The sequence below is a fragment of the Coffea arabica genome, chromosome 3e (genome assembly GCF_036785885.1).
Source record: "Coffea arabica cultivar ET-39 chromosome 3e, Coffea Arabica ET-39 HiFi, whole genome shotgun sequence".
In the NCBI taxonomy this organism is placed as follows: Eukaryota; Viridiplantae; Streptophyta; class Magnoliopsida; order Gentianales; family Rubiaceae; genus Coffea; species Coffea arabica.
The window spans coordinates 37,579,834-37,605,612 of NC_092315.1; the positions used below are offsets into that span (position 1 = coordinate 37,579,834).

Consider the following 25,779-nt stretch of genomic DNA (forward strand, 5'->3'; position numbering starts at 1 on the left):
TTTTTGTACCGTTAATTCATTTTAAATAGTTTTGACATTGTTGCATAACCCAAATTTGAGGTCATAATGAGGTTAGATATTATTTCGATTGCAAAATAACCTCAAATATTATTTCTCTTATATAACAAATACAATTTTCAATTTAATATTTTATCTTACTAACTATTTTTTTATCTCACATACATCACATTACAAAAAATGTTATAGTAACTATTCTAAATAATATTTCAAATAATCTTCTATCCAAACACACTCAAAATGGATGCTATCAAAGTTTTAGTAGAACTCACCTTGATGTGATACTCACTTGACGCGATCTAGACAATGAATCACCAACGGTTTAGCAGCGGAAATTTGACCCCAATCTAATCCCCGAGATAACGAACACTATTGATATTATCTCAACCCGTTACCTAACGAATTAGCGAACCAAACTATAGGTAGAGGAACGCCACAACCAAGGAGTTACTTGATTGATAAGTTCACTTGAATAACTTGAGAAAGATTCTCAAATATTCAAAGAGACTCTCTTGGAAAGAGAAAAGTGAAAACTCACAATTTTATTGATGCTAAAAACTGATAATGAAGGTCTCTTGCCTTGGCTATATATAGCCATACAACTTGAATACCTAAAGTAACTTGGGAAAACCCTAACTCAGCTAGGCTAGGCCTTTGGGCCAAAAATGGGCCAAAAATAATGACCCAAATTGCTATCTAATGTTCGGCCAACTACAAGGGCTTGTTTGGCCGATTTATTTAAAAGGAAATAATAACGAAAACAATAACAAAATGACCAAGTGCCATCGATCTTCTTAAGCAACTAGACTTCACTCGATTCTTCAACTTGGAGCAAGGTGTATATTGTCGAATCTTCATTCTCCAAGCCTTCAATGATCTTCAAATCGTCTCCAATTCTCTCTTGGATAGTACACACAAGAGCTTGGAGGGATTCACGTATTTTCTTGGCACGAGCTCTTATGATCGGACTGCTTGGTACTCGAATGACTTGCTCTTGTTCGCCATTAGTCCTTGGTGCTCCGTCATCAGTCCCCCCCTCTTGAAGGCAATTTGTCCCTAAATCAATCGTATCGTCTGCATAAAAGGGGCTTAAATAAGCAACATTGAAAGTAGCATGTACCCCATACTCACCTGGAAGATCAAGTTTGTAGGCATTGTCGTTGATTTTCTCCATGACTTGGAAGGGACCATCACCTCTTGGAAGGAGTTTGTTGCGTCTTTGGACTGGAAAGCGCTTCTTTTGCATGTGTATCCAAACCCAATCACTTGGTTCAAAGACCATTTTGCGACGGCCTTTGTTTGCACTTTGGACATATTGAAGGGTGCGCTTCTCGATGTTAGCTCGAACCTTAGCATGTAGGTCTCGTACAAATTCCGCCTTTTTCTTACCATCTAAGTTAACTTTCTCATGATCAGGTAAATGAGATAAATCCAATGGAGTGAGAGGGTTAAAGCCATAAACAATTTCAAAAGGGGAATATTGTGTGGCAGTGTGCACAGTGTGATTATAGGCAAATTCAACATGGGGTAAGCAATCTTCCCAAGTCTTAATGTTTTTTTTGATTATTGCACGCAACAATGTAGATAAAGTCCTATTGACTACTTCAGTTTGTCCATCAGTTTGTGGGTGACTAGAAGTAGAGAAAAGCAATTTAGTGCCTAGTCTACACCACAAAGTTTTTCAAAAGTAGCTAAGGAATTTTACGTCTCTATCAGACACAATGGTGTGAGGCATGCCATGCAAACGTACTATGTGTCTAAAAAACAAGTCAGCTATGTGTTTAGCATCATCGGTCTTATGGCAAGGTACGAAATGTGCCATTTTAGAGAAGCAGTCAACCACAACATAAATAGAATCATGACCTTGTCTAGTCCTAGGTAATCCAAGTACAAAGTCCATAGACAAGTCAATCCAAGGTGCATGTGGGATGGGTAAAGGGGTGTAGAGACCATGAGGATTTACCTTTGACTTTGCATGGTGACAAGTTACACACCTTTGTATATGTCTCTCGACATCCCTCTTCATACGGGGCCAAAAGAAGTGCTCTTGGAGGACGGACAACGTCTTAGTAATGCCAAAGTGGCCCATGAGTCCTCCTCCATGTGTTTCTCGAACCAACAGGGGTCGCATGGAGTTCGATGGAATGCACAACTTGTCCGTGTAATACAAGAACCCCTGTGATATAGAGTAATGCTTACAAGTGTCTTGTGGCAAGGAATTGAAAATCTCTTCAAAATTTGGGTCAATTGCATAAAGATCTTTAAGAAATTCAAAGCCAAGCAACTTAGCATCTAATGTAGTAAGAAATGTGTGTCATCTAGAAAGTGCATCAGCGACTACATTAGACTTACCTGTTTTATACTTGATCACGAATGCAAAAGTGTCGATGAAGGCTATCTATCTTGCATGTCGTTTGCTCAATTTGGTTTGTGACTTGATGTGCTTGAGCGATTCATGATCAAGTATGTAAGATGAACTCTCGAGGTCGAAGGTAGTGTTGCCAAGTTTGAAGTGCTCGAACTAAGACCATGAGCTCCTTGTCATAAGTTGAGTAGTTCAAAGCGGCTCCATTTAGCTTTTCACTAAAGTAGGCAATTGGACGACCTTCTTGGAGTAGAACAGCCTCAATACCTATACCAGAAGCATCACACTCTATTTCAAAAGGTTTGTCAAAGTTAGATAAACTTAAAACAGGTGCATGTGTGAGCTTGTGCTTAAGTATTCGGAAGGACTTAGCTTGTTCTTCCTCCCATTGAAATAGTGCGTTTTTCTTGACAATGGTTGTAAGTGGGGCGGCTAGGGTGCTAAAGTCTTTGACAAAGCGTCTGTAGAAACTTGCCAAGCCATGAAAACTCCTCACCTCACTTACATTGGTAGGTGTTGGCTATTCATTTATAGCCTTCACCTTTGCTTGGTCAACTTGTACCCCTTGTGCACTTATAACATATCCTAGAAAAACAAGTTGATCAGTGCAAAAAGTGCACTTCTTAAGGTTGGCGTAGAGCCTTTCCTTTCGAAGTACATCCAAGACAGCTTGTAAATATATTGTAAGCTCTTCTAAACTCCTACTATAAATTAGGATATCATCAAAATACACTACCACAAATTTACTAATGAAGGGACGTAAAACATGGTTCATTAATCTCATAAAAGTACTAGGTGCGTTAGTTAAGCCAAAAGGCATGACTAACCACTCATATAAGCCATGTTTAGTCTTAAAAGCGGTTTTCCATTCGTCCCCATCTTTCATGCGAATTTGATGGTACCCACTTTTGAGATCAATTTTTGTAAAAATGATAGCTCCATGCAATTCATCAAGCATGTCATCTAAACGAGGTATGGGATGGCGATATTTTACCGTTATGACATTAATGGCTCGACAGTCAGTGCACATCCTCCATCCTCCATCCTTCTTAGGCACAAGTAGGAAGGGTACAACACAAGGACTTAGACTCTCACGAATCCATCCTTTACCAAGTAGCTCCTCTACTTGCCTTTGTTGCTCTTGAGTTTCCTCGAGGTTAGTCCTATATGGTGCCTTGTTGGGTAAGAAAGCCCCAGGGATGAAATCAATTTGATGTTCAATCCCCCTCAGAGGTGGCAATCCATTAGTTACATCATCAGGAAACATGTCATGATACTCTTGAAGAGGTTAGTGACAATACTAGGTAGAGAAGTATCAAGTTCATTAGTGAGTGAAGTTTTTTTACAAATCAATATAAGCAAGACTTGGTTAGAATGTAAAGCTTTTCTCACATCTTTAACTCTAGCTAGCATGCTATTTTTCCTTTCTTTCCCTAGCTCAAGAGTTCGACTAGACCCTTTATCCCTTTGGTGAGTTTCGGCCAACTCCCCTTTTGTCCCATTTGAGGTTTGTTTTTGATTAGTGGCACGCATGTCATACTCCCTTTGTAAGCTAACTTGGTCCTCATGTACTTGTTGTGGTGTAAGAGGTGCAAGTGTGATTTTTTTACCATTATGCAAAAAGGAGTATTTATTCAAAAAACCATCAAAGGTAACTCTCCTATCAAATTGCCAAGGACGCCCTAGAAGGATATGTGCAGCTTGCATAGGTACTACATCGCATACAATATCATCTTCATAATGACCAATGTGAAAAGTAACTAAGACTTGTTTAGAAATACGTACCTCGCCGCTATTGTTTAACCATTGAAGCTTATAGGGTTGAAGGTGCTCAGTTGTTGGCAAGTTGAGTCATTCCACCATCAATGCACTTGCAACATTTGTGCAACTCCCCGGGTCAATGACTAGGCTGCACACCTTGTTGTTGATATGACACCTCGAGTAGAAGATGTTTTCTTGTTGTAGTTCATCTCGACTAGCTTGGGTAGCTAGTGCTTGCCTTGCGACTAGACAGCCAACCTTGTCATTGGTTGGTATTTCCTCGAACTCGTCGATTTCCTCTTCCAATGAAGGCATCATCTCGGGTTTTTCTTCTTCTTCATCCGTCAATATGTCTCCATTGGGTAGCACAAGCAAGGCCCTTTGGTTTGGACATTGAGAGGCAATATGTCCAAACCCTTGACACTTAAAACATTTAGTGTCACGGGTCCTTGGTTTAGAGACCTCTTGGTTGGAGTTAGACCCTTCCCTTGAAGTCGGCTTGGATGGAGGAGCATTCGGGCTCAAGGTCCCCTTTGAAGCTCCACTCGGATTGGATGAGTGTTGTGCACTCGAGAGGTTGTTCTCTCTCTTTAAGGCCGAATTTCTCCAATTTCCAGATTGGAAGTTGGAGTTTTGGCGAGTTACACCCCTCCTCTTGAGTCGCCTTTCCACTTTGACAGCTTTATCTAGCAATTCATTCAAGTCGAGGTAGTGATGTAGCTCCACTATATTAGCAATATCGGATCTCAAACCTCTTAAAAACCGAGCCATGGTTACTTCTAGGTCTTCGCGAATATCAGCTCGCATCATGGCCATTTCCATCTCTTTGTAATAGTCTTCAACCGATAGATTCCCTTGAGTGAGAGTTTGCAATTTATTGTGCAAATCTTGGTGGTAGTTGGCTGGTACGAAACGTTTCCTCATTAGCCTTTTTAGCTCATCCCAAGTTCGTACGAGCCGCTCATCATTCCTTCTCCGGCTAGTGCGTAGTTGATCCCACCATATGGCCGCGTAGTCGGTGAACTCGATGGCCGCGAGTTTCACCTTTTGGCTCTCAGTATAGTGGTTGCATTCAAAGAGCATCTCGATCTTCCTTTCCCACTCCAAGTAGATTTCGGGATCGAACTTTCCTTGGAATGAAGGAATCTTAAGTTTAATGCCCGGAATTGGGTCGTCACTACTCTTGTGCCTTCTCCTTCCCTCTTTGTTCCGTCCATTGTAATCATCAAGGTCAGAATCATCCTCAAGTTCATCTTCATTTGAGCTCCCTTCGGATTCCTTAGTGGAGGCCCTCATTTGACCTTGCTTCACGGAGCTTTGTACATGTTCGAGTTTGTCAACTGGCTCATGCAAGGATTCGATGGAGAGGTTGATTTTTTTGTAGAACTCATTCAACATGGCATGCAATTTAAGTGTAGGGTCGGCTATTTGAATGTGTTCACTTTCGTCCATGTTCATGTGTACCTGCAAGAAAAGGTTAGTAGGAAAATAACCTCACTCACTCCCTTACGTGTTTCGCTTGCCCTTGTGTATCACTCAAGTGTTTAAAACACTCTAATGTTCTCACTATTCACTTTTCAAAACCCTTGATTGCCTCCTTGAGGAAATCAGAAATTTCCTCCAAGTAGTTCAACCAAACCTCAATCAAATTTTCCCCAAAAGTGGCATAGGAATGGCTGAAATTGTATGATTGAATAACAACTCAAAAAAAAAAGGCAGCAAAGGACACGAAAAACACACTTGAATTTTAGGGACTTAGTCCGTAAAGAGTGAGAGTTTGACTCGGGAAAGGACTCTAACAAGTGAAATTGCGGGTGGGTTGTGTGAACCTTTGTATTGCTGGAATTTGGTTTGTTGTTTTCTTTTTGGGCTCGGGCAGGTTGTTTATGGAGTATTTGGGCTGTTTGGGAGGTGTAAAAGGTAGGTTGTTTTAGCTCTTGAGGGTAACTTTAATTCGGTTGGGGAACAAGTGCTAAGAGGTGTTTGGGTTTGTTTAGAAAACTGGTTGGTTTGTTTTGGGAATACACGGGTTTGTGGGAGTTGTTTGGATCTGATGTGGGAAGGTTGAGGGTGTTTTAGGTAGGCTTGGACTTGGTTTCTTAGTTTTCTTGGCTGACTTCAATCCCAAAGGCTTTAGGATTAGAAGTTGATCAAGAATAGAACTTGTTTTCCAAGTAGGAAACCTAGAGCCGTTTCTTTCCTCTTTCTTTCTCTTTTTTTTCGTTTCTTTTTTTCTCTTTTTTTTTCTTCTTTACGGCTCTCTAATTGATTTTCAAGAACTCAGATTCAGTTCCAACAATTGAATTTTCAGATCTAAGTTCAAGGTGCCAAGAAAATAGAAGTTTTCTTCCCAAGTTTTCAAGAAATCCAAGACTTTTCCCAAGAACTCCCAAATTTGTTTCAAACTCTTCAAGAAATCTGACCAAGAGGCTCAAGAACTTCCAAAGTTAGGTTTTGGTATCCAAGATTTGCAAGATTCAACCCAAAAGTTCAAGTTTCAAGGCAAAACAGATTCTGTAATTCAAGGAGAAAAAAAATTCCAGCAAACGCAATTCAAGAACAATGGCACGCGACACCTTTTCCTTTTTTTTTTGACACCTTCTGCTGGGTTGTTTTCACAACCAAAGCAACACAACCAACACAATTAATAGACTATGATTTGGTCAAAATAGTAGCAAGAGACGACAAGACAGATTGCATGCAAGAAACAAGACACAAGAACACAACGACGGCACAAACCCTAGCGGCTGGATTTTTTTTTTGACTCTAAACCAACACAAAACTTCAAGAACAATATAACAAGACACCAAAATAAAAAAGAAACACAAGTTATGCAAAATTTTTTTTTTTTGGGATGAACAGTGTCGCTACAGTAGCGATGAATAGTATCGCTACAGTAGCGATGAACTGTACGATGCTACAGTACTTTTTTTTTTGAATTGACACACAAACTGATTTGGAACAAGAGTATGTGACTCAAAACACAAAAGAAAAGAAGGATATAACCTGGTGGTTGTCGACTAGCTCTGATACCAACTAATGTGATACTCACTTGATGCGATCTAAACAACAAATCACCAACAGTTTAGCAGCGGAAATTTGACCCAAATCTAATCCCCGAGATAACGAACACTATTGATATATCTCAACCCGTTACCCAACGAATTAGCGAACCAAACTATAGGTAGATGAACGCCACAACCAAGGAGTTACTTGATTGATAAGTTCACTTGAATAACTTGAGAAAGATTCTCAAATATTCAAAGAGGCTCTCTTGAAAAGAGAAAAGTGAAAACTCACAATTTTATTGATGCTAAAAACTGATCATGAAGGTCTCTTGCCTTGGCTATATATAGTCATACAACTTGAAAACCTAAAGTAACTTGGGAAAACCCTAACTCAGCTAGGCTAGGCCTTTGGGCCAAAAATGGGCCAAAAATAATGACCCAAATTGCTATCTAATGTTCGGCCAACTACAAGGGCTTGTTTGGCCGATTTATTTAAAAGGAAATAATAACGAAAACAATAACAAAATAACCAAGTGCCATTGATCTTCTTAAGCAACTAGACTTCACTCGATTCTTCAACTTGGAGCAAGGTGTATATTGTCGAATCTTCATTCTCCAAGCCTTCAATGATCTTCAAATCGTCTCCAATTCTCTCTTGGATAGTACACACAAGAGCTTGGAGGGATTCGCGTATTTTCTTGGCATGAGCTCTTGTGATCGGACTACTTGGTACTCGAATGACTTGCTCTTGTTCGCCATTGGTCCTTGGTGCTCCGTCATCACCTTTTAGTCCACAACATAAAGACGCGAAAGGTAGACTTTTTACACTGTACTGGGATGCTTAAAGACTAAAACCTTTAGCTACCGGGGGAATATTAGTAATTTGACCTCAAAGTAAAAACTAGTTATTCTATTAGTCATTCTCAAATGTTCAACCTTTATTAAATGATAGAGTTGAAGCCACAATTAATTTGAAGAATCAGTTCAAAGCCATAAAGAAACATTTGATATCCATGCGCCAATGATGTATTTTATAACCTGAACTTATATTTAGAGTTAAGATCTTCAAGATCGACTAGTCTTTGGGGGTTGAAGTGTACGTTTTCAAAGTTAAGAATGGTAAAGTGCAATTGTCCCCAAAGAATGCAATTTTAGTTCCCAATGTTTTTGCTTCTACGCAATTTTAGATTTTAAAATTTTAATAAAAGTAAATGTGGTACTCAATGTTTAGTATGTGCAATTTTAATGCTTAAAGTTTTGACAAAAGCAAATATGGTCCCCATTGTATCCAATTTAAAACTCATTTAGGGCATTTGAATAATTTTTCAAAATTATGGACAGAAATTAGTCATGTCTAGTCATGTGTCCATTAAAGTAATTTCAAATTAAAGAAGCCAAATAATATTTAACTTTAAAGAATAAGGACTAATAACTTACATGTTAACTAATTAACTAATAAAAGAAGGAAAATCTAGTCAAAGCACTCGATGCATCAATCCAAAACTCATTTTCACCCTCTATCCCCATTGTACTCAAGCAAAAAATCATGCTTAATTTTTTCTTATAGGTTAATAAATTTCCTTTTTGTTTTTGTTTCTTGGTTAATTACTTACTAATATGGCATCACGTTAGTTATTCTCATTGTTCAAAGATTACTGGGTATTTTGCTTCCTTTCTAAGAAGTTCAATTGAACAAATATGTGATTGTGCATGATTGATTCCGTCAATATTTGGAAAAATCCATCGCTTGTCTTGAATATGCTTCAAATTGATCACATTAGGGGGTCAAATTTATTTTTGACGAAACCTTAAGGACAAAAATTGTACCAAGTATCAAATATTAGGGACAAATTTGGAACGTTCCAAAAATTGTACGTTCCAAATTTGGGAACTGTTATTCCATTTACTCTTGAGGTTGTGAACTATTTTATTTGAAGTAAGTAAGCGAGTCCTGGCGCGAGCTGGACAAGCGGTCCGCTAAACCCTGGGGTATGCCCTAGGGGGAAGTGGGGTCGTCACAGTATGTTGGATTGAATGCAAATGTGGCATTGGTTTTGTGGGATAAATTATGCTATCCGGTGGAAGAAAATGGCATGGTCGAAAACTTGAGATGTATGCATGCTTTTGGTTGCAAGCTTTGGTGGAAATTTCGGTCCTACGTGACCTTCTCGGCAAAATTTTTGAATTCCATGTACATCAAAGGTTTCGACCATGCCTCTATCGTGAAATTGCAGTAGTTAGACTCACAAATTTGGTGGAAAATGCTATGAGCATGCCACGTTGTGGAAAATAACTCTCGCATGTTTGTACATGATGGTTCATCATCATCTTGGTTCGAAATCTGGCTTGGCGATGGTCCTCTTGACACATCTTTGTCAACCATTCCTTCTCCTGAGGCTTGCATTTCCAATTTCTTCAATAATGTTTTCTAGCAAATAGACGCATTGATGACATATGTCTCTGCTGCCTAGCAAGCTAAAATAAGGCAGCTCTCTTTGCACGTTGATATGAAGGATGAGCTCGCGTGGTCTCCAGTTGCTTCTGGTTGCTTTTCACTCTCGTTCGCTTGCGATCTTATTCAAAATAAGAGGCCGACAATGATATCAAGGCTTTACATTTGAAACTTGCAGATCCCAGTGTGAATGTCGATCTTTATGTGATAGTTATTAAACAATGTCATTTCATTGTCTGATGTTCTCCAAAGCTTGGGTTTCAATATGCCTTCAAAATGCCCTTTCTGCATTAGCTGTGAAACGCTAGATTATTTGTTCTCTTCGTGTCCTCTTGCAAATGAGATCTATTCTTTGAGCATCTGTTACACATTTAGGGCACACAACATGCTGACATTTTAGTCTGACTGTAGGGTCTATGGATTCACTCTTCTACCTCTTTTGTGAGGGGGTATCTTTTGCAGATTCTGCCATCCAGTGTTTGTTGCGGAATTTGGAAAGCTAGGAGTCTCCATTTTTTTGAAGGAGTAATCACCTCTGCTGCACAGCTTAGTCGTCGTATCCTTGCTGAAGTACAGGTGATCCTACATGCTTGGCCTCTGACATGCAAGGTCTCTGATAGTAATCTCCTTACAACAGATATGGTTCCTTTTCTTATCCCAAGAAGACCTCATTCTATTCATCCCCTTATTTGGCAAGCGCCACCATTGTGAGGACCCGAAATTTTCTTGTTTTATTTTATTTTTCTGGTTTAATTAATTATTTACTTGCCTGTTTTCTCTGAATAATTTATTTCAACCATTTTAAACTTATTTACATGGAACTATGGCTTACATGTATTTTTAAAATGACTTGTTACAAAAATTAATTTTTGGTAAGCTCGTTTAGTGAGAATAGTGAATACGCGTTTGGAGACAATATTCAAATCGAGGATACAATAAGTTTGAAAAATTGGAGACTTGTACATTAGTCTTGAAATAGGTATTTTTATGTTTAAGTGCTCAAGTGTTAGTTAGTTATATTATCGTTATACGAATTTATTAGAAATTTCACTCTATCGCGCTTAAATTGAAAGTACGCGTTTTCACGCGCGCGATTAATTAAGGAACTTTAGAGTCTTATTTTTAGACCATTAAGAGTGAATAATAATAGTATGAATGGAAGTACATTAGAGGTTTAGTGCACAAGTGAAACAAACTCGAAAGGAATCGAGCACGAAACGTGCGCGTGCACGCGCGGGGAGAGAGTTGACTTTTGAGGCATTCTTAGCCACACATTTAAGCTTCTCAAGGAAGCTTTATTATCAGCCAAACACACTCTCTTCCTCCCTCATAGCAGCCGACCAACAAGGAGAAGGAGATGACCCAAAAATTTCTTCATTTCACCTCTCAAATCTCACCCAAACCATCTCAAAATTTACACACAACTTGCAAATCACTTGGTAATCAACCTAAGCTAGGAAAGGAGCTTCATCTTACGGTTTTTCTTGAGTTTCATTGGGCCGAAAATTTCTGTTTTAGTCATCTAAGGAGGTAAACAACGATCAACCTCTTAAATCTTGGTTTATGGAAGTTATATTGCACTTGTGAGCTCATAGATTCATATGAGTAGCTTTATATTGTTGAAAATTTTGTGTGTGGGCTCTATGAAATCGCACTATGGCTTGATGGACTGATTTGATGAGATTTGATATTATTTATGTTGGATTAGTGCTTAATCTAATGAAAATAATTTGTATTGTGGAAGATAGCTCAAAGGAAGTGAAAAGGAAATTTTGCCGTTTCTGCCTCTGCCTTTGCCGTGCACCTTGGAGCATTTTTTTGTGGTCCAATTGACTTGATTCTTATGTATATGTGTAATATAGGTTGTGTAGAAAGTTTCCTCAAAAAATTACGTGATTTGGATGGGTAAATGTTGAGATTTCGAAAATTTACCAAAACTGGAATTGTGTTCCATATTGCTCTGACAGTGTTTTTGTTTCGGCCATAACTCTTTACTCCGACGTCAAAATTGAGTACTGTTTGTGGAATTAGAAACTAGACACTCCCAGTTTTCCAACGGTATAAAATGTATGCCCTGATTCCACCTGAGTGAGCCGTACCAACCTTGTAAAGTTGCCTATTCTGTTTTTCGTCTGTACTGGAAGCTCTGTTTTGAGCTGCGACTTGATGCTCAAATATGAGCTAGTTGTGGACATAATTTTAAAATGATTCCTTCTAAGAAATTGTAACCTTATGAATTTAGTTTTCAACGCCACTAACCACACTCAATTCCAAGTTGAATTGAGTGAATTATGGCCAAATTACAGACCTGCATCATTGCTTGAAAACCCTTATTTTGGACTGATCAATGGCCTATCTTGTTTGGGACTTGTTATTTTGAAAATTTTGGTGTCAATCACCTACCAAATGTATATTAGATGTTTCTTAGACTTTTGTTTCATAAATGGACCAGATTTGAATCATTTTCATTCGGCAAAATGTTTGAAAAGCAAGAAAAAAGCAAAAGACAGATTGGTCTTGGGATTTTCTTGAACTTTGGTAGTTTAGTTCACTATCTTCCCGTGTGAATTTCCAAATGAAATTTGGTAGAGAAGTAGTTCTCATATGGAAGTCGAATTGTACCTATTTTGGTGTCAATCTAAGACCATTTCGATATACAAAGGATGTCCCAAAGTTGCTCTTCGAATCTGGAAAACTTTTCCTTTTCTCTTGGCCGAATGGTCAAATCTGATTTGGAAAGTTATATTTCAAAAACCTTGATGTCAATTACTTCTAAATTTCTTATTGGATGTTTATGGAACATAGTTTTAATATTTGAATTAATTGAAGTTGATTGTGTGGAGCAAAACTTTCAAAAAGGAAAATTGAAGTACAAGACAGATTTGCCTTGGAAATTCTTGGAACTTTAGTGGCTTTGTTAACTGACTTCCCGAGTGAATTTTTATATGAAATTTAACAGAGGAATAGCCCTTATATGATAGAGTAATACTACCAAATTTGGTGCCATTCCGAGTCTATTTCACTATCCAACTGAAGTCCCAAAGTTCATGTTTCAAATCTGGAAATTCTTGATCAATGAGGAATTTTTAGCCAACTTTGAGCTGCTATATCTTGGCGCTCAAAACTTCGATTCTTGTTCCGTTTGTTTTGTTTTAAACTTTGATTGTAACTCTAATTGAGTTCCAAATTTTGGAGGCTAGTTCGCATTGTGTGAATTTTTCGAATTTCCAAAATTTGTCAAAAATGAACCCGAATCTGTCTTCTGAGTCCAAGTCAGCCAATTTAAGTCAAAATTTGAGTGTCTTCCATTTTGAATCTTAGAAAAGTGTCTTCCAGGAACTTTTAGTACTTCAGAACTAGTTTCCAACGGTATCAAGTTTTCCATTTTTTTGGACCTACTGAGTGCAAGATATGATTTTTCTAAATTTGACACACAAAGCTGAATTTTGCCAAATTCTTAGAAAATGCAATCTCGGGAACTTGACTTCTTTTCTCGATATAGATTGAACATTTTGAATTTGATTTCATGGAAGATGTTAGTCTCTCTTCGGACATTAAAACTCCACTCTTAAACCTCGAGTTGAGAGAATTGAAGCTCTCTTTTAAGACTTTGATTTAGTCTAATTGAGTGTACATCCTTCTTGGTAAATGCATGATTTTAAGTAAAGTTAATTATTATTTACTCAGGCGCTCAAGGGGACCTTCAAGAAGAACTCGAAGCGGACGCCTAAACACTTGTTTGAGCACTTATTCACTTGTTTTGAATAGGTGAGTGTTCCATATAGAAGTACGTGATTTGAATAATTTTATGACATGTTAATCCATGGTCATTATGTGTTTGACTATTAAGTGCTATTGATAATTGCTCCTATGGATTTTTCCACCATTTTGAGTCGAGTGTGTACTTTACCGCACTCATTCTCACTTAAGTAAAATGTACTTGAATTACTCGACATGAAATACTTAAAGTACATATTTACATGAAGTGTTTCAATGATTGATTATGCTATGGCTGCATAAGTCGATTGGAGTGAATCTCCTCGACTCTTAAATGGTAAAAGTAGGGAATGACCAATGGGCGACCTAGAAAATGATAAATTCTTACCGTTAACCTAGATTATTTATCGTTTACCATTAACTGTGATTACTTACCATTTATCGATTTACTTGATTATCTGCTTACTTGATTACTTGACTACTTGATTACTTGATTATCGTAAATTACATGTTCATATGAAATTGGTCACCGTTTTGAGGCGAGTGTGTACTTTATCTCACTCGACCTACTAAAATGATAAATTTTTACCGTTCACTAATTTACTTGATTACTTGTGCATGTTGTAAACTCTAAACTGAACTGGGCCCTGCCCTTGGTTACTAACTTACTCGAGCCAGGATTGGGCTCGGTCGGGTAGGTTGGAACCCTAGAACACCGTTTCGGTATACTCGAGTATTACCATTGGAGGGATAAGGTGATGGCGAGACAACCGAGGGGATCACTGGAGTTATAAGGTGAAATTGACCGAAATGGTTCCACTGGAACTAGGGGCGGATTTAAGGTGGGGGCACTGGGGGCACGGGCCTCCACTGCCCCCTTAAATTCCTATAATACTTATATAATTTTGACATAATTTTAAGTGTGCCCCCAGAGTTTTTTTTTAGAAAAAAATGTGAAAGAATGGGTCATAAAATTTAGTTTGGTTACTTATATTGAGAAAAATATACTTTGTGAAGTTCAAAATGAGAAAATTATAAACCGTTATCAAAATATGAAAACTCATTGTGAGCAATTGTAAATAGCTTAGTTTGTTTTTGAAATAAAATTATTATTACATTAATAATTTTGAGTTTGTCTTTTTATTTTTTTCATGAAATACAAGTATCATTTGTACTTGTTGGTGAATTATATTTTTTTTTGCTTAAAAAACTAGAAAAAGAGTAGACAAAAAATTTGAATATTATTTTTGCCCCCACTAAGATTTTTTTTTGGCTCCGCCACTGACTGGAACACCGTATCCTCCAATGTGTGTTTCTTTTACATACTGATAACTGTATCATGCTAATATGCCAAAATGCAACCTTGAACCATGCTTGTGTTATGCTCAAATTACTCGTACAATGACAACTATCTCATGATAATGTGCAAATATGTAACCTGGAACTATGCATCTGGTATGCTCAAATTACTTGATTTATTAGAACTGCTAGAGTGTCTTGGAACCTCACTGTGCTGTGTAGCTCATTCCACGTTTTTGTTTTCCTTAACAGGGTTCGAGATTAAGGGTGCTCGTGAATAGTACTAGATTGTTTTCTTTTGAAGACCTTAAGTTGTGTTATAACGGATGGTTGTAGTACATATTCTTGTGGATTGTATCAAACTTAAAAGCTAACTAATTGTAATCATGCAATACTTTGGAGTACTTTGAATATATATTGAAGTTATTTGCGGTATTTCGAGCTTTTGAATTGTGGATTGTAGTGAGTTCTGGCGAGAGTTGGGCAGGCGTCCCGCGAATACCCTTTGATTCGCCTTAGGGAGAAATGGGGGCATCACAACCGTTCCCCCTAGCAAATTAAACATGGATGGGTCCTCTCTTGGTAACCCTGGGCACTCAAGCGGGGGAGGTATACTCCAGCACCACTCAGGCCAAGTGATTGCAGCTTTTTCTACATTTTATGACCATTGCACAAGGTTAGAAGTTGAGAAAGTTGAACAAGTTGAGAAGTTGAGAAAGTGCCACCATTCCCCTTGTTCATCATCCATGAAAAGTAGAACAAGACTAAAACTCATTCTATCACAACCAAGCTTCCATTTCAACACCATTTCCTTCTTTTCTTGCAAGCCTTGAACGAAATTTAGGGAGAGAAAGTGAGAGAAAAACAAAAAAGTTAGAATACTTTTTATTATATTAACAACTTTACAAGGGCAAAAAGAGACGAACATCATAACACGTATTTTGGCAACTCTACTTATGATGAAATGAAGATATCAAACATACTTCATAATATGTTCTTGAGATTGAATTTTAACTGGGGCTTTTTTTGTTGGTGTGTTGGGGTGGGGGCTTTATGTGGTTGTAGCATTTTTCTCAAAATGTAGAAGTGCATCTCGTAAGTTTACTTTTAGAAATTGTACATATATATATATAAAATTAGCGTTCTTATTTTGCAACGGAGGAACTCAACTGAGTTGTATAGAGGACTAGAGGGAAGACTGGGCCATTTATGCCAAAAGAATTTGTTGGCACATTCTATGGATTTTTTTAATTCCAAGGAGTGAGATTTTAATCTCTAACTTATAGTCCAAATAGAGATTTTGAACCCCTTTCGGTGACCAACTTGTCCAAGATAAATTGGTTAGAAAAATTATATATAAGTAAACAAACTAAATTGGACGTTGAGAAATTCTAGGAGACTTATTCTAAGAAGAAAGGGGGGAGATAGCACATATTCGTAAATCGGTCGGAGACTCAGGTATTTTTATTTTTCTATTTTGTTTATTCTTGAATTCTTGATGATTCGATCCATTTTCCCTTATTGGGTTAGAAATTGCTCTTCCTACTTAGTCGGTTGATATGGGCTTGCTTAGATTACCATTCTATTTCAAAAAATTTTTACGCGTTTTGTGATCATATTTTTCAATTATTTTTCACCTTCTATATATCGAGTTGTTATAGTATATTTTTCTATAGAAACTCTATAATATAGAAATCCAAATGGAACTTAAATTTAAGTACGTTCATGCTCACATTCCAAACAGCTGTTCTAGTTTTCCAACTCAAGAATTCAAATGGAAAAAAACAAGCTCCTAACTTCTCCAATGGCTGTAAATCCCGAATCTCAAATTTTGGAGCCTAAAATTAGGTTTCAAACAGGGTAAAATCAGGTTTCAGGAAGGAGATTGACTAGTAGCACATACAAATATCTCATGCTTCAGGTGTATATCAAGGACATTTGAACAAATCGTCACAAATAGAAGTTTTCTTCTTTCACATAAACACAGAGTGGGAGTTAAATAGATACTCTTAAATAAGAGAATTATGTGGTAAAATGACGAGAAAATAAAGAATCATTTACCCAAAAAAAATATTTATCCTAGGGTTAACGGTTAACCTCTTCATGCATGGTAAAGCAATTTCAGGATTACAATTTCAAAATAAAGTTAAAGGATTTTAACTGAGAATGATAGGCATAAAAATCAAATATAGAATTTGTTGAGCAAAACTATCATGTATAATCAATAATTTCTGGACGGAGTTGTGACAGGAATTGACCAGTGACTTTTTGTGTTCAAATCCACGCAATGAACATTAGTACTTGTACTAGGAAACAAAAATGCCAAATGCACTTCATCATTTATTGGTAAGAATTGATACTCTAATTTTAGGGTTATTATCACTTTATCTCATTAATGTTTGGTGTCACTATCAATTTCCCCCTTAACATTATTTTTTAGTCACTTTACCCCCAAGATTAACAGTCAAAATTAATGGAGTTTGTTAATTAAAGTAAAAAGACAAGTTTAGCCCTAAAAGTTATTATCACTTTGCCCCCATTAACTATAGCCTCATTATCAGTTTATCCCATATAGTTATTTTTTAAGCAATTTATCCCACCATTAAACCAACTTGCCAAGTTAAAAAACTTTAGAGATAATAGCCACCTCTTTGTATAATTAAAACAATAAAAAATTTAAAGTGGCTCTTTTCATCTTTAGTATCAAGAAAAAAAGTCAAAGTATGAATCTCTTTTTTCTTAGCAATCTTATTAATATTTAAACGAATAGAAAGATTGGGAGTCGGAGAGAGAGAGAGAGAGAGAGCTCAATTCTTTTTTTAAAATACAAATAAAAAGAATTAAATACTTTTATTATTAAGTATTTTTATTATTTTAAATTTATTTTACTTTACTTGTTTACCACCAGATTTCAATCCTAATCCCAATAACTTTAAATTAACGCGATAATGTTAGATTTTTCTTTTTTATTTTCTTTACAAAATCTAATCTTCTGTCTCCTTCTTTCCTATCTCTTTTTCTTTTCCTAGTATTAATAAGTGTGAAAAAAGAAATCTGAGAAAATCCTTTTATTTTTATATTTTTGGATCTCATAAAGTGAAAAAAGAAGAATAACCATTCCAATTTTTTAATTATATATATAAAATGGTTAGTATATTTAAATTATATTTACCATACTAATTAGATTAACGATGAAGTAAAATGTCTAGAAAACAACGTTAGGAATTAAAGCATTATATCACTATAATGTAAAAGAATAAAGAAATAATAACAATATAGTAATGCTATAGAATAAAAGGGTATTTTTGTCCAAAATTTCTTAATAGATTGAGTTGAATTACTTATGAAGATGAAGTGACTAAAAAATAACATTAAAGCGTAAACTGATAGTAGTGATATAGTTGAGGAGGGTAAAGTGATAATAACCCTTAATTTTACAATAAGTTTCGTTAAACTATGAGAGAGGTAAATGTAATTAAACCCCAAAAGTATTAACCGCTCCTTCTTTTTATTTTTTATTTTTTAATAACTCAGTTTCAGTCTTGCACTCTATCTATAAAACAGAGCAAAATCGGAAAGGCTTCTTCACATTCCAATTTCCATCCCCACTTTTTACATATTCAGATATCTTCTATTTTCCCATTCCAACTTCCAAGATCCCTCTTTTTCTTTCTTGTTTTTTTTAACTTCGTAGAGGATCAACTGCGATGGAGGATAGTGAAATAAGAGCGCCAGATGTTGATAGAGGAGGTAAACCATTCAAGAACAATGGGGATGAAAATCCTCCTCCACCTCCTGCACCAGTGCTCCCCCTGGCACTCAAGACTCTGCTTGACGGAAAGAATTTTGCAGGGGAGTTCTTGGTGAAGAGCTGGAATCTATCCAGGGACAATGCGGGCTGGCGGTGGTTCTACAGTTTGATGATAAAATTGAAAGAACTCGATCGTGAAGGATTCTTGACCGAACAACTGAAGCAGATGGAATTGAAGTTTGAAGTGCCTCTGTTCATAGCAAATCTTGGCAAATTCACAGTCAATCTCACAAGAATGAACCAATCCAATTATGCTTTGTCTAGTTGGAGTCGCATTTTGGACTTGTACGGCCTTGCCGACGGCACTCCGCTGCAACTGTGGGCCTTCAAGCACACAGAATCTTCAGTGCCTGGATTTGCAATCGCTATACTGGATGAAGCAAAGGTGCGTGACAATCATTAGTAAATTTCTGGTTGATTGATATATAATGTTCTGTTCCTTCAATGAATATCATCCAAGATTCTCTTCAATTAACAGCTTCAAGAACTGATCCAAGCTCGACAAATTCCTCGAGATGTCGGGGCTCGCATTATGGGTATCCGAGCGGTATCATCAGGGGAAGCGGCTGTAGATGTCCTGGCTCACAGTAGGGATTTTGGAGCAGCATCAGTGGAAGAGGCAGAGATAGTTTATGTTGCGACAAAAAAGTTGGTAAAAAATGATATAAGGGACGACGGGGGATCCTTGACCATACCAAAAAGGGACATTGAGAACAATGACTTCTAGAGAGATACTGAGATCAACCGGAATTCTCTTCACAATATCACTTTGATTGGTGGGCCAATTTTTCCAGCAGTTAAGGTGAAGCTGAAAACCCATCCTGGCCTTACCATTTCTGGTGCCGGATGGAGGGAATTTGTAAAGAATTACCATCTGGAAGAAAACCAGCAGGTGAGGATATGGTCCTTCAGGAAACCGACTTCTTCATCGTCATCAAATGAGTCAACTCTTGGATTTGCAGTGGATAACTTCAAGAAGCAATTAAAAGATGTTACTGAGGAAAATGATTGACACCCACAAACAACCTATTATCCATGGGCTATTACATATCAAGAATCTCGATCAACCACAAGTATCTAGAATTGGAAGCGTTGTAGTAGTAGTAGATAGTAATGTTGCAATCTGACAGACTATTTTCATGATCTGATAAGCCGGAGACTGTTTGATGTGCTGCAGTAGTCCTTCTTTGCACGCTTGATTTTGTCAATTAAAATCATTTACATTTTACTTCATAATTGGAATATTTGACATGTTATAGAGGCAGAAATGAGGTTAAAGCTTAAAATTGGGATATACATTTTTTGAGTAAACTGTTTGCTGCTCTTCATTTGGGATTTTACATATTTAACATGAAGGTGTTAAAATGAGTGATTTGGGCAGGTTTTGGTTGATTAAAATAGGTAATGAGTATGAGTGAGTCAATTCATTTATGCCCTTGTAATTATTGGGTATAAATAGGTAAGTCAAAAATTGAGTTAGGTAACCCAATTACTCATTTACAACTCATTTATTTTAACTTTTCGTAAACGCATTTAAATTCATTTTGCAAATTAAGTTATCTATACCACCTTTTGCACCCAATATTGGTTTTAAATATTTACTTATAATGTTCAATAGGCTTAATTACCAATCTTTTTCCTATTCGTGCTTTATGTTGCAAAATCATATAGTATTTAATAATTGAACAATAAGAATATAAAAATTTAAACTAAATACTATGAAAGTTAATATAAAAACTTATTCCAAAAACTTTGAACTCCTAGCATTTTTTTCGTGTATAAATTTAAAACTTCGTTTTGGAAAGGTAGGAAAAGAGACTAAAACTTGTCATAAATTGGTAATGCTGAAAAATAAGTAAGTTAACAAACTACAAGAAAATAAAATGCTAAGATAAAACAAATAAATAATAATAATAATAATGAAACAAAAGTAGTTAACATCATGACAAAATAAAGAATCTTAAAAAAAAAATCGATGGGGAAAGAGAAGAGGCTTGGGGGAAGATAATTCTAAATGGATTAATTGAGTTTGATAACTTATCTAATAATACCTATTTATTGGGTAATGCATTTATATCTATATGTAAAAATTTAAGATACCCATATGCATCTATTCATGGGTCTGTATGAATATATTTAGTTAAATAGGTTTGTTTGCTGCTAATTTTCAACACTATATGGATCAACATTATTTGTTTCACCTTACAATAAACAAAATAAAAATGTCAAATTATTGCTTTTATGTCAAAGTAATTGTCTCCACTACCAAATTGTTATTCCAATTTCAAACCATTTTTTTTTTTTTTGCAGATGGCATGAGCTCTGACAAGGTTCAAACCTACGTTCTAAATTTTAACTTAATTCTCTCATTCACTGCAAGCATACAAGCCATGAGTCGCAGTACTGGGGAGTTAGGATCTAACCCACGATGGTCACTCTATTATCTAAACTAATCAAGAATTTTGACTAAGTAAAACCACTAAAATGCTAAAATAATGCAAGACAAATTAACAATTTCAAAAAAACTCAACTAAATACAAATGTCCTATGGTATAGAATCCACTAAATTCACCTAACTATAAATGAAATAGTCAATTACCACTAATGCTCTTATTGATACGAAATATGGGCCGCTTATGGGCCATGTTTTGGGCTGCAAGAGATTGAATCTTTTAGTAATAGTTAGTAGTTTATTTTCTAGATTCCTATTTTATTTGCTAGGAATAAATTCGGTCCAAGACCTCATGTTGAGTTGGATCCGATTTATAGAGTCTAGGCTCACTATAACTTAAGTTGGTTAATTAGCTTTTATTGGGTTATGTTGGGCCAGCTTAAAGCCTTCATTGGATCAATTATAAGCTGACCATTAGATAGTGGATTTGAGTAGTGGAATCGGGCCAAAGGCCTAGCCTAGCCGAGTTAGGGTTTTGTCTTGTAAGGCTATATATAGCCTAGGTTTTCATTCATTAGGGGGACAATTCAGATTTTATAAAATATATGTGAGTTATTTCACTCTCTCTTGCCTCAAGAGAATTTCCTTTGAATACTTGAGAATCAATCTCAAGTTGTTCAACGAACTTATCAATCAAGTAGTCTCCTTGATTGTGGCGTTCTTCTATCTATACTTTTGGTTCACTAAAGTGGCTAGTCGTGGGTTAAGGAATCTCCTTAGTTCGTGGCTCGTGATTCTAGAAGGGTCAAAGTTCCGCAAAACATCCCAACTTGGTGTTCGTCTAGATCCGTCGCGCATCAGTTGGTATTCAGAGCTAGTCGACGACATCAAGTATATCCCGTTGAGTTTGTTCGTAAGCTTCCTAGTCAATTTTATTTTGCAAATCTGGTCGTGTCTCTCTTTGTGTCAAGTCCGATTGTTATTACAAAAAAAAAAAAAAAAAAGGTACTGTAGCATCGTACTGTTCATCGCTACTGTAGCGATACTGTTCCCCCCCGCCGCACTGTAGCGATACTGTTCATCGCTACTGTAGCGATACTGTTCATCCCGAAAAAAAACTTTTGTTCATAACTTGTGTTTCTTTCTTATTTTGGTGTCTTGTTATATTGTTCTTGAAGTTTTGTGTTGGTTTAGAGTAAAAAAAAAAAAAAAAAAAATCCAGCCGCTAGGGTTTCCTTGGGCGCAAGTTTCTTGCCAAATCTGTCCAAACTTTAGTTTATTCCACCAAGTTGTTTTAATTAATTTCCTAAACTGATTTTGTGGTTGAACTTGTTTGGAGTTGGAATCTTGGAGAGGGACTACCATAATCTAGGGTTTCTTGAGTTTCTTGAAACTAATCTTGAAGTCTTGAAACTTTGATACATGTCTTGATAATTATTGGAGGATTGAAGGAGAACATTGGATTGACATTAAATTCTGGAATTCTACCCAAAAAAAAAACAGCCGAGTAATTGTGTGTTCTTAGAGTCAAAAAAAAAAAAAAAAACAAACAGAAAAAGGAAAAGAGAAAAGGCATTCGGGTAGCAAACAACAAAGAAGGAAGCCGCACTTTTATTTGCCAAATTCTGTCTTGTTGCACTTGTTCCAACAAACCAGAAAATTACATCAAGAAAAGACTACTCAAAAGTTTTGACCAACCTCCTCTTGAAAATCTTGCACACCTTGAGCCTTGATCACTTGTATCACCCGTTGAGTTTTTTGAGGATCTTGACCATCTTGATTCTTGAAGATTTGCACCTCCCTACGTATAAACAGTTTCTTGTATGTCCTTGCATCCATACGGGGCTTTCTTGGCTTAGGAGTAAACCTCTTGGGAGTTTCTTGAGCAGGCCGCTTGGGGTATTCTTGGGTGACGTTGCTTGTGTCATCTTGTGAAGCCATTGTTTAGCACCAAGCGTCAAAACTGTCCTTGTGTGGAGCAAAGAGGGGAGGGCCGAATTGTTGTTCTTGAGGGAGAATTCAGATTTTATAAAATATATGTGAGTTATTTCACTCTCTCTTGCCTCAAGAGAATTTCCTTTGAATACTTGAGAATCAATCTCAAGTTGTTCAACGAACTTATCAATCAAGTAGTCTCCTTGATTGTGGCGTTCTTCTATCTATACTTTTGGTTCACTAAAGTGGCTAGTCGTGGGTTAAGGAATCTCCTTAGTTCGTGGCTCGTGATTCTAGAAGGGTCAAAGTTCCGCAAAACATCCCAACTTGGTGTTCGTCTAGATCCGTCTCACGTCAGTAGAGGCAATTCTGGAAAATTTTGGGGTTAGGAAGCTACCAAATCTGGAAAAATTTTTAGGAAATTCCAGCCGACTTTGAGGGAAATTTAAAAAGACAAGAAATCTGGAATTTTTTTCGTGGAAGCTATTTTGATTTGATAAGGTAACAAATCTGGAAATTTTCAGCGGTTAGGAAGCTACCAAATTCTGTTTTGCAGCCGACTTTGGAAGGTTTAAAAGGAGCAGAAATCTGGAAATTTTTTTAGCTACCAAATTCTGATTTGTTATAGCCGACTTTAGGAAGGTTTTTGGAGAGGGAATCTGGAAAAATTTTGGTAATAATTCTGTTTGGTTAGCCGACTTTAAGGAAATTTTCAAATAAGTCCAACACCTAACTTGTTTCCAAAAATCAATTGGGCAATTAAGTAAAGCACTTGGGAACTCCATCATCGTCCTTGGACTTTCTTTTTCTTTGTACATCAATTTTTTCCTCTTCCATTCCTTATTCATTACTTGAGCTTTCCATTTCTACTTTTTGTTTCCTTGTTCCTTTGATACAATTGGGAGCTATATTGATTAAAGTTTGATTGAACTTCCTTGAGAAAATTTCTGATTTCTTCAAAGGAAACAAACAAGTGGTTTGAGAAGTGAATTGGTGAGAGCATTAGAGTGCCATACACACTTGAGTGAAAACACGAGAGGAGTGAAACACGTAAGGGAGCGAGTGAGGACTGTTCTACTAATTTTTGTTGAGTTTTGCAGGTAATAAAAGTATGAGACAAACGAATGCTCAACTGGAGCTTCACCATCTTGTGCCTAAAGGAGTAAATACTGTGGCATTGCGTGAGATAACTGAGCAATTGGAAATCATCAAAGCTCAAAAAAATGATTGGTTTTATACACGTTGCCATATCAAGGATAAAGTTTGCAGCTTAGCCATTGATAAGGGTTGTGAAGTTAATCTCGCAAGTACTGTCTTGGTTGAGAAATTGAATCTTCCAACCATTGATCATCTTCGACCTTACAAGTTGCAAAGTGATAGTGGTGATATTTGGATTACTAAGCACACACTTGTTCCTTTTCGTATTGGTCAATACGTGGATGAGGTGTTGTGTGATGTGGTTCCCATTCAAGTGACGCATGTGCTGTTGGGACAATGGTGGATGTTTAATCGAGAAGTCAAATATGATGGATATACTAATAAGTATTCCTTCACATTTAATGGCCGTCGTACCAGGCTTGTGTCGCTTAACTCTAAGCAACTTTGTATTGATCTAGCATACATGAAGAGTGAGCATGAGCGTTATAGTATGAAGAAAGAGCTGGAGGAGAGAATTGTGACTGAAGAGGTAAAATTCGAGGGAGTTGAAAAGGAGAAAGAGGTTGAGAATAATGAGGGGAAAAAGTCAGCTACTGAGCATGAACAAGAGATTAAAAATTCTAAGAGTAAGCTGATTGTGAGAAAGGATGTGAGACCATATGTTTTTTCTAACGATCTTGACTCTACTTTGTTTAGTGTTTCTACTTTTATGCAGGTTAAGCAAGGAAAAATTGAGTTGATCTTGGCATGTTCTATGCCTAAATCCATTGGTGAATATCAAACTTTTCATGGAGTTTGCACCTTAAGTGTTGTCTCTCTTTGTCATCCACTGATGTTCAACGTCAACCATGAGCCTGATTTGCTTGTTGGGAGGAATAATGAAGTTTCAAAGGGAGTTTCTACACTTGAAACTTGTTATAAATTTCCTTCTTATTTTGTTGGTGACAATCCTTTCCTCATTGGTCCAAATTCTGATTCCTTACAACCTGATTTTATTCTTCAATTTGAAGGTTCAGAAGCTGCCTATCTCGATCTTACTCCATTTGTGCAAGATAGGCCATACCAACAACAACTTGCAATGAATTTTGTAACTTTGCAAAATCATGTCCAGGACTTTTCTAACCTGATTGAGCATCACTATGAAGATCCTTATCTTGTGAATGTGAATGGTAAGCTATCAAGTGATTTTATACCTACAAATGCTAATCGTGTGATTTATTGTGTAGGTCCAAAGTCGACCATTCATGACACAGGACTGATTAGAGAGCTTTGGAGTGGTTGGAGTCAAGCCTTGAGTTTTCCATGGCAGATTGTGAGCATTTTCAAGCTGACCAAGAGACATGTGCACCGAATTACAATAATCATGACGTATGCAAGTATCATTCATTCTAAGAGAGCCAATATGTGGAGATTTGAAGTTTCATACTGCCAATTCTTGTAGTACTATTCATTTCCAAACACGATTTGAGGACAAATCTTTTTCAAGAGGAGGGGAATGATACGAAATATGGGCCGCTTATGGGCCATGTTTTGGGCTGCAAGAGATTGAATCTTTTAGTAATAGTTAGTAGTTTATTTTCTAGATTCCTATTTTATTTGCTAGGAATAAATTCGGTCCAAGACCTCATGTTGAGTTGGATCCGATTTATAGAGTCTAGGCTCACTATAACTTAAGTTGGTTAATTAGCTTTTATTGGGTTATGTTGGGCCAGCTTAAAGCCTTCATTGGATCAATTATAAGCTGACCATTAGATAGTGGATTTGAGTAGTGGAATCGGGCCAAAGGCCTAGCCTAGCCGAGTTAGGGTTTTGTCTTGTAAGGCTATATATAGCCTAGGTTTTCATTCATTAGGGGGACAATTC

General features: G+C 36.8%; 1 protein-coding gene across 1 annotated transcript; it reads right to left on the minus strand.

The window, feature by feature from the left end:
• Positions 1–820: 820 nt before the first annotated feature.
• LOC140038486 (uncharacterized) lies at positions 821–3,650 on the minus strand. The gene is made up of 4 exons (XM_072083857.1): positions 3,176–3,650; positions 2,547–2,671; positions 2,013–2,194; positions 821–1,682 (listed from the first exon to the last, which is right to left on the minus strand). The coding sequence occupies exons 1-4, from the start codon at positions 3,648–3,650 to the stop codon at positions 821–823; spliced, it is 1,644 nt and encodes a 547-aa protein (XP_071939958.1).
• Positions 3,651–25,779: the final 22,129 nt, after the last annotated feature.

What these genes read in the sequence shown, in the direction of transcription:
- LOC140038486 (XM_072083857.1), bottom strand. Translation starts at nt 3,650, where the DNA reads ATGTTTCCTGATGATGTAACTAATGGATTGCCACCTCTGAGGGGGATT. An exon ending in TGGCTTAACTAACGCACCTA is followed by an intron (nt 2,672 to 3,175) that starts GTACTTTTATGA and finishes CTTTTGAAATAG; the next exon opens with AGTGTGATGCTTCTGGTATA. An exon ending in CTTATGACAAGGAGCTCATG is followed by an intron (nt 2,195 to 2,546) that starts GTCTTAGTTCGA and finishes TCTATATCACAG; the next exon opens with GGGTTCTTGTATTACACGGA.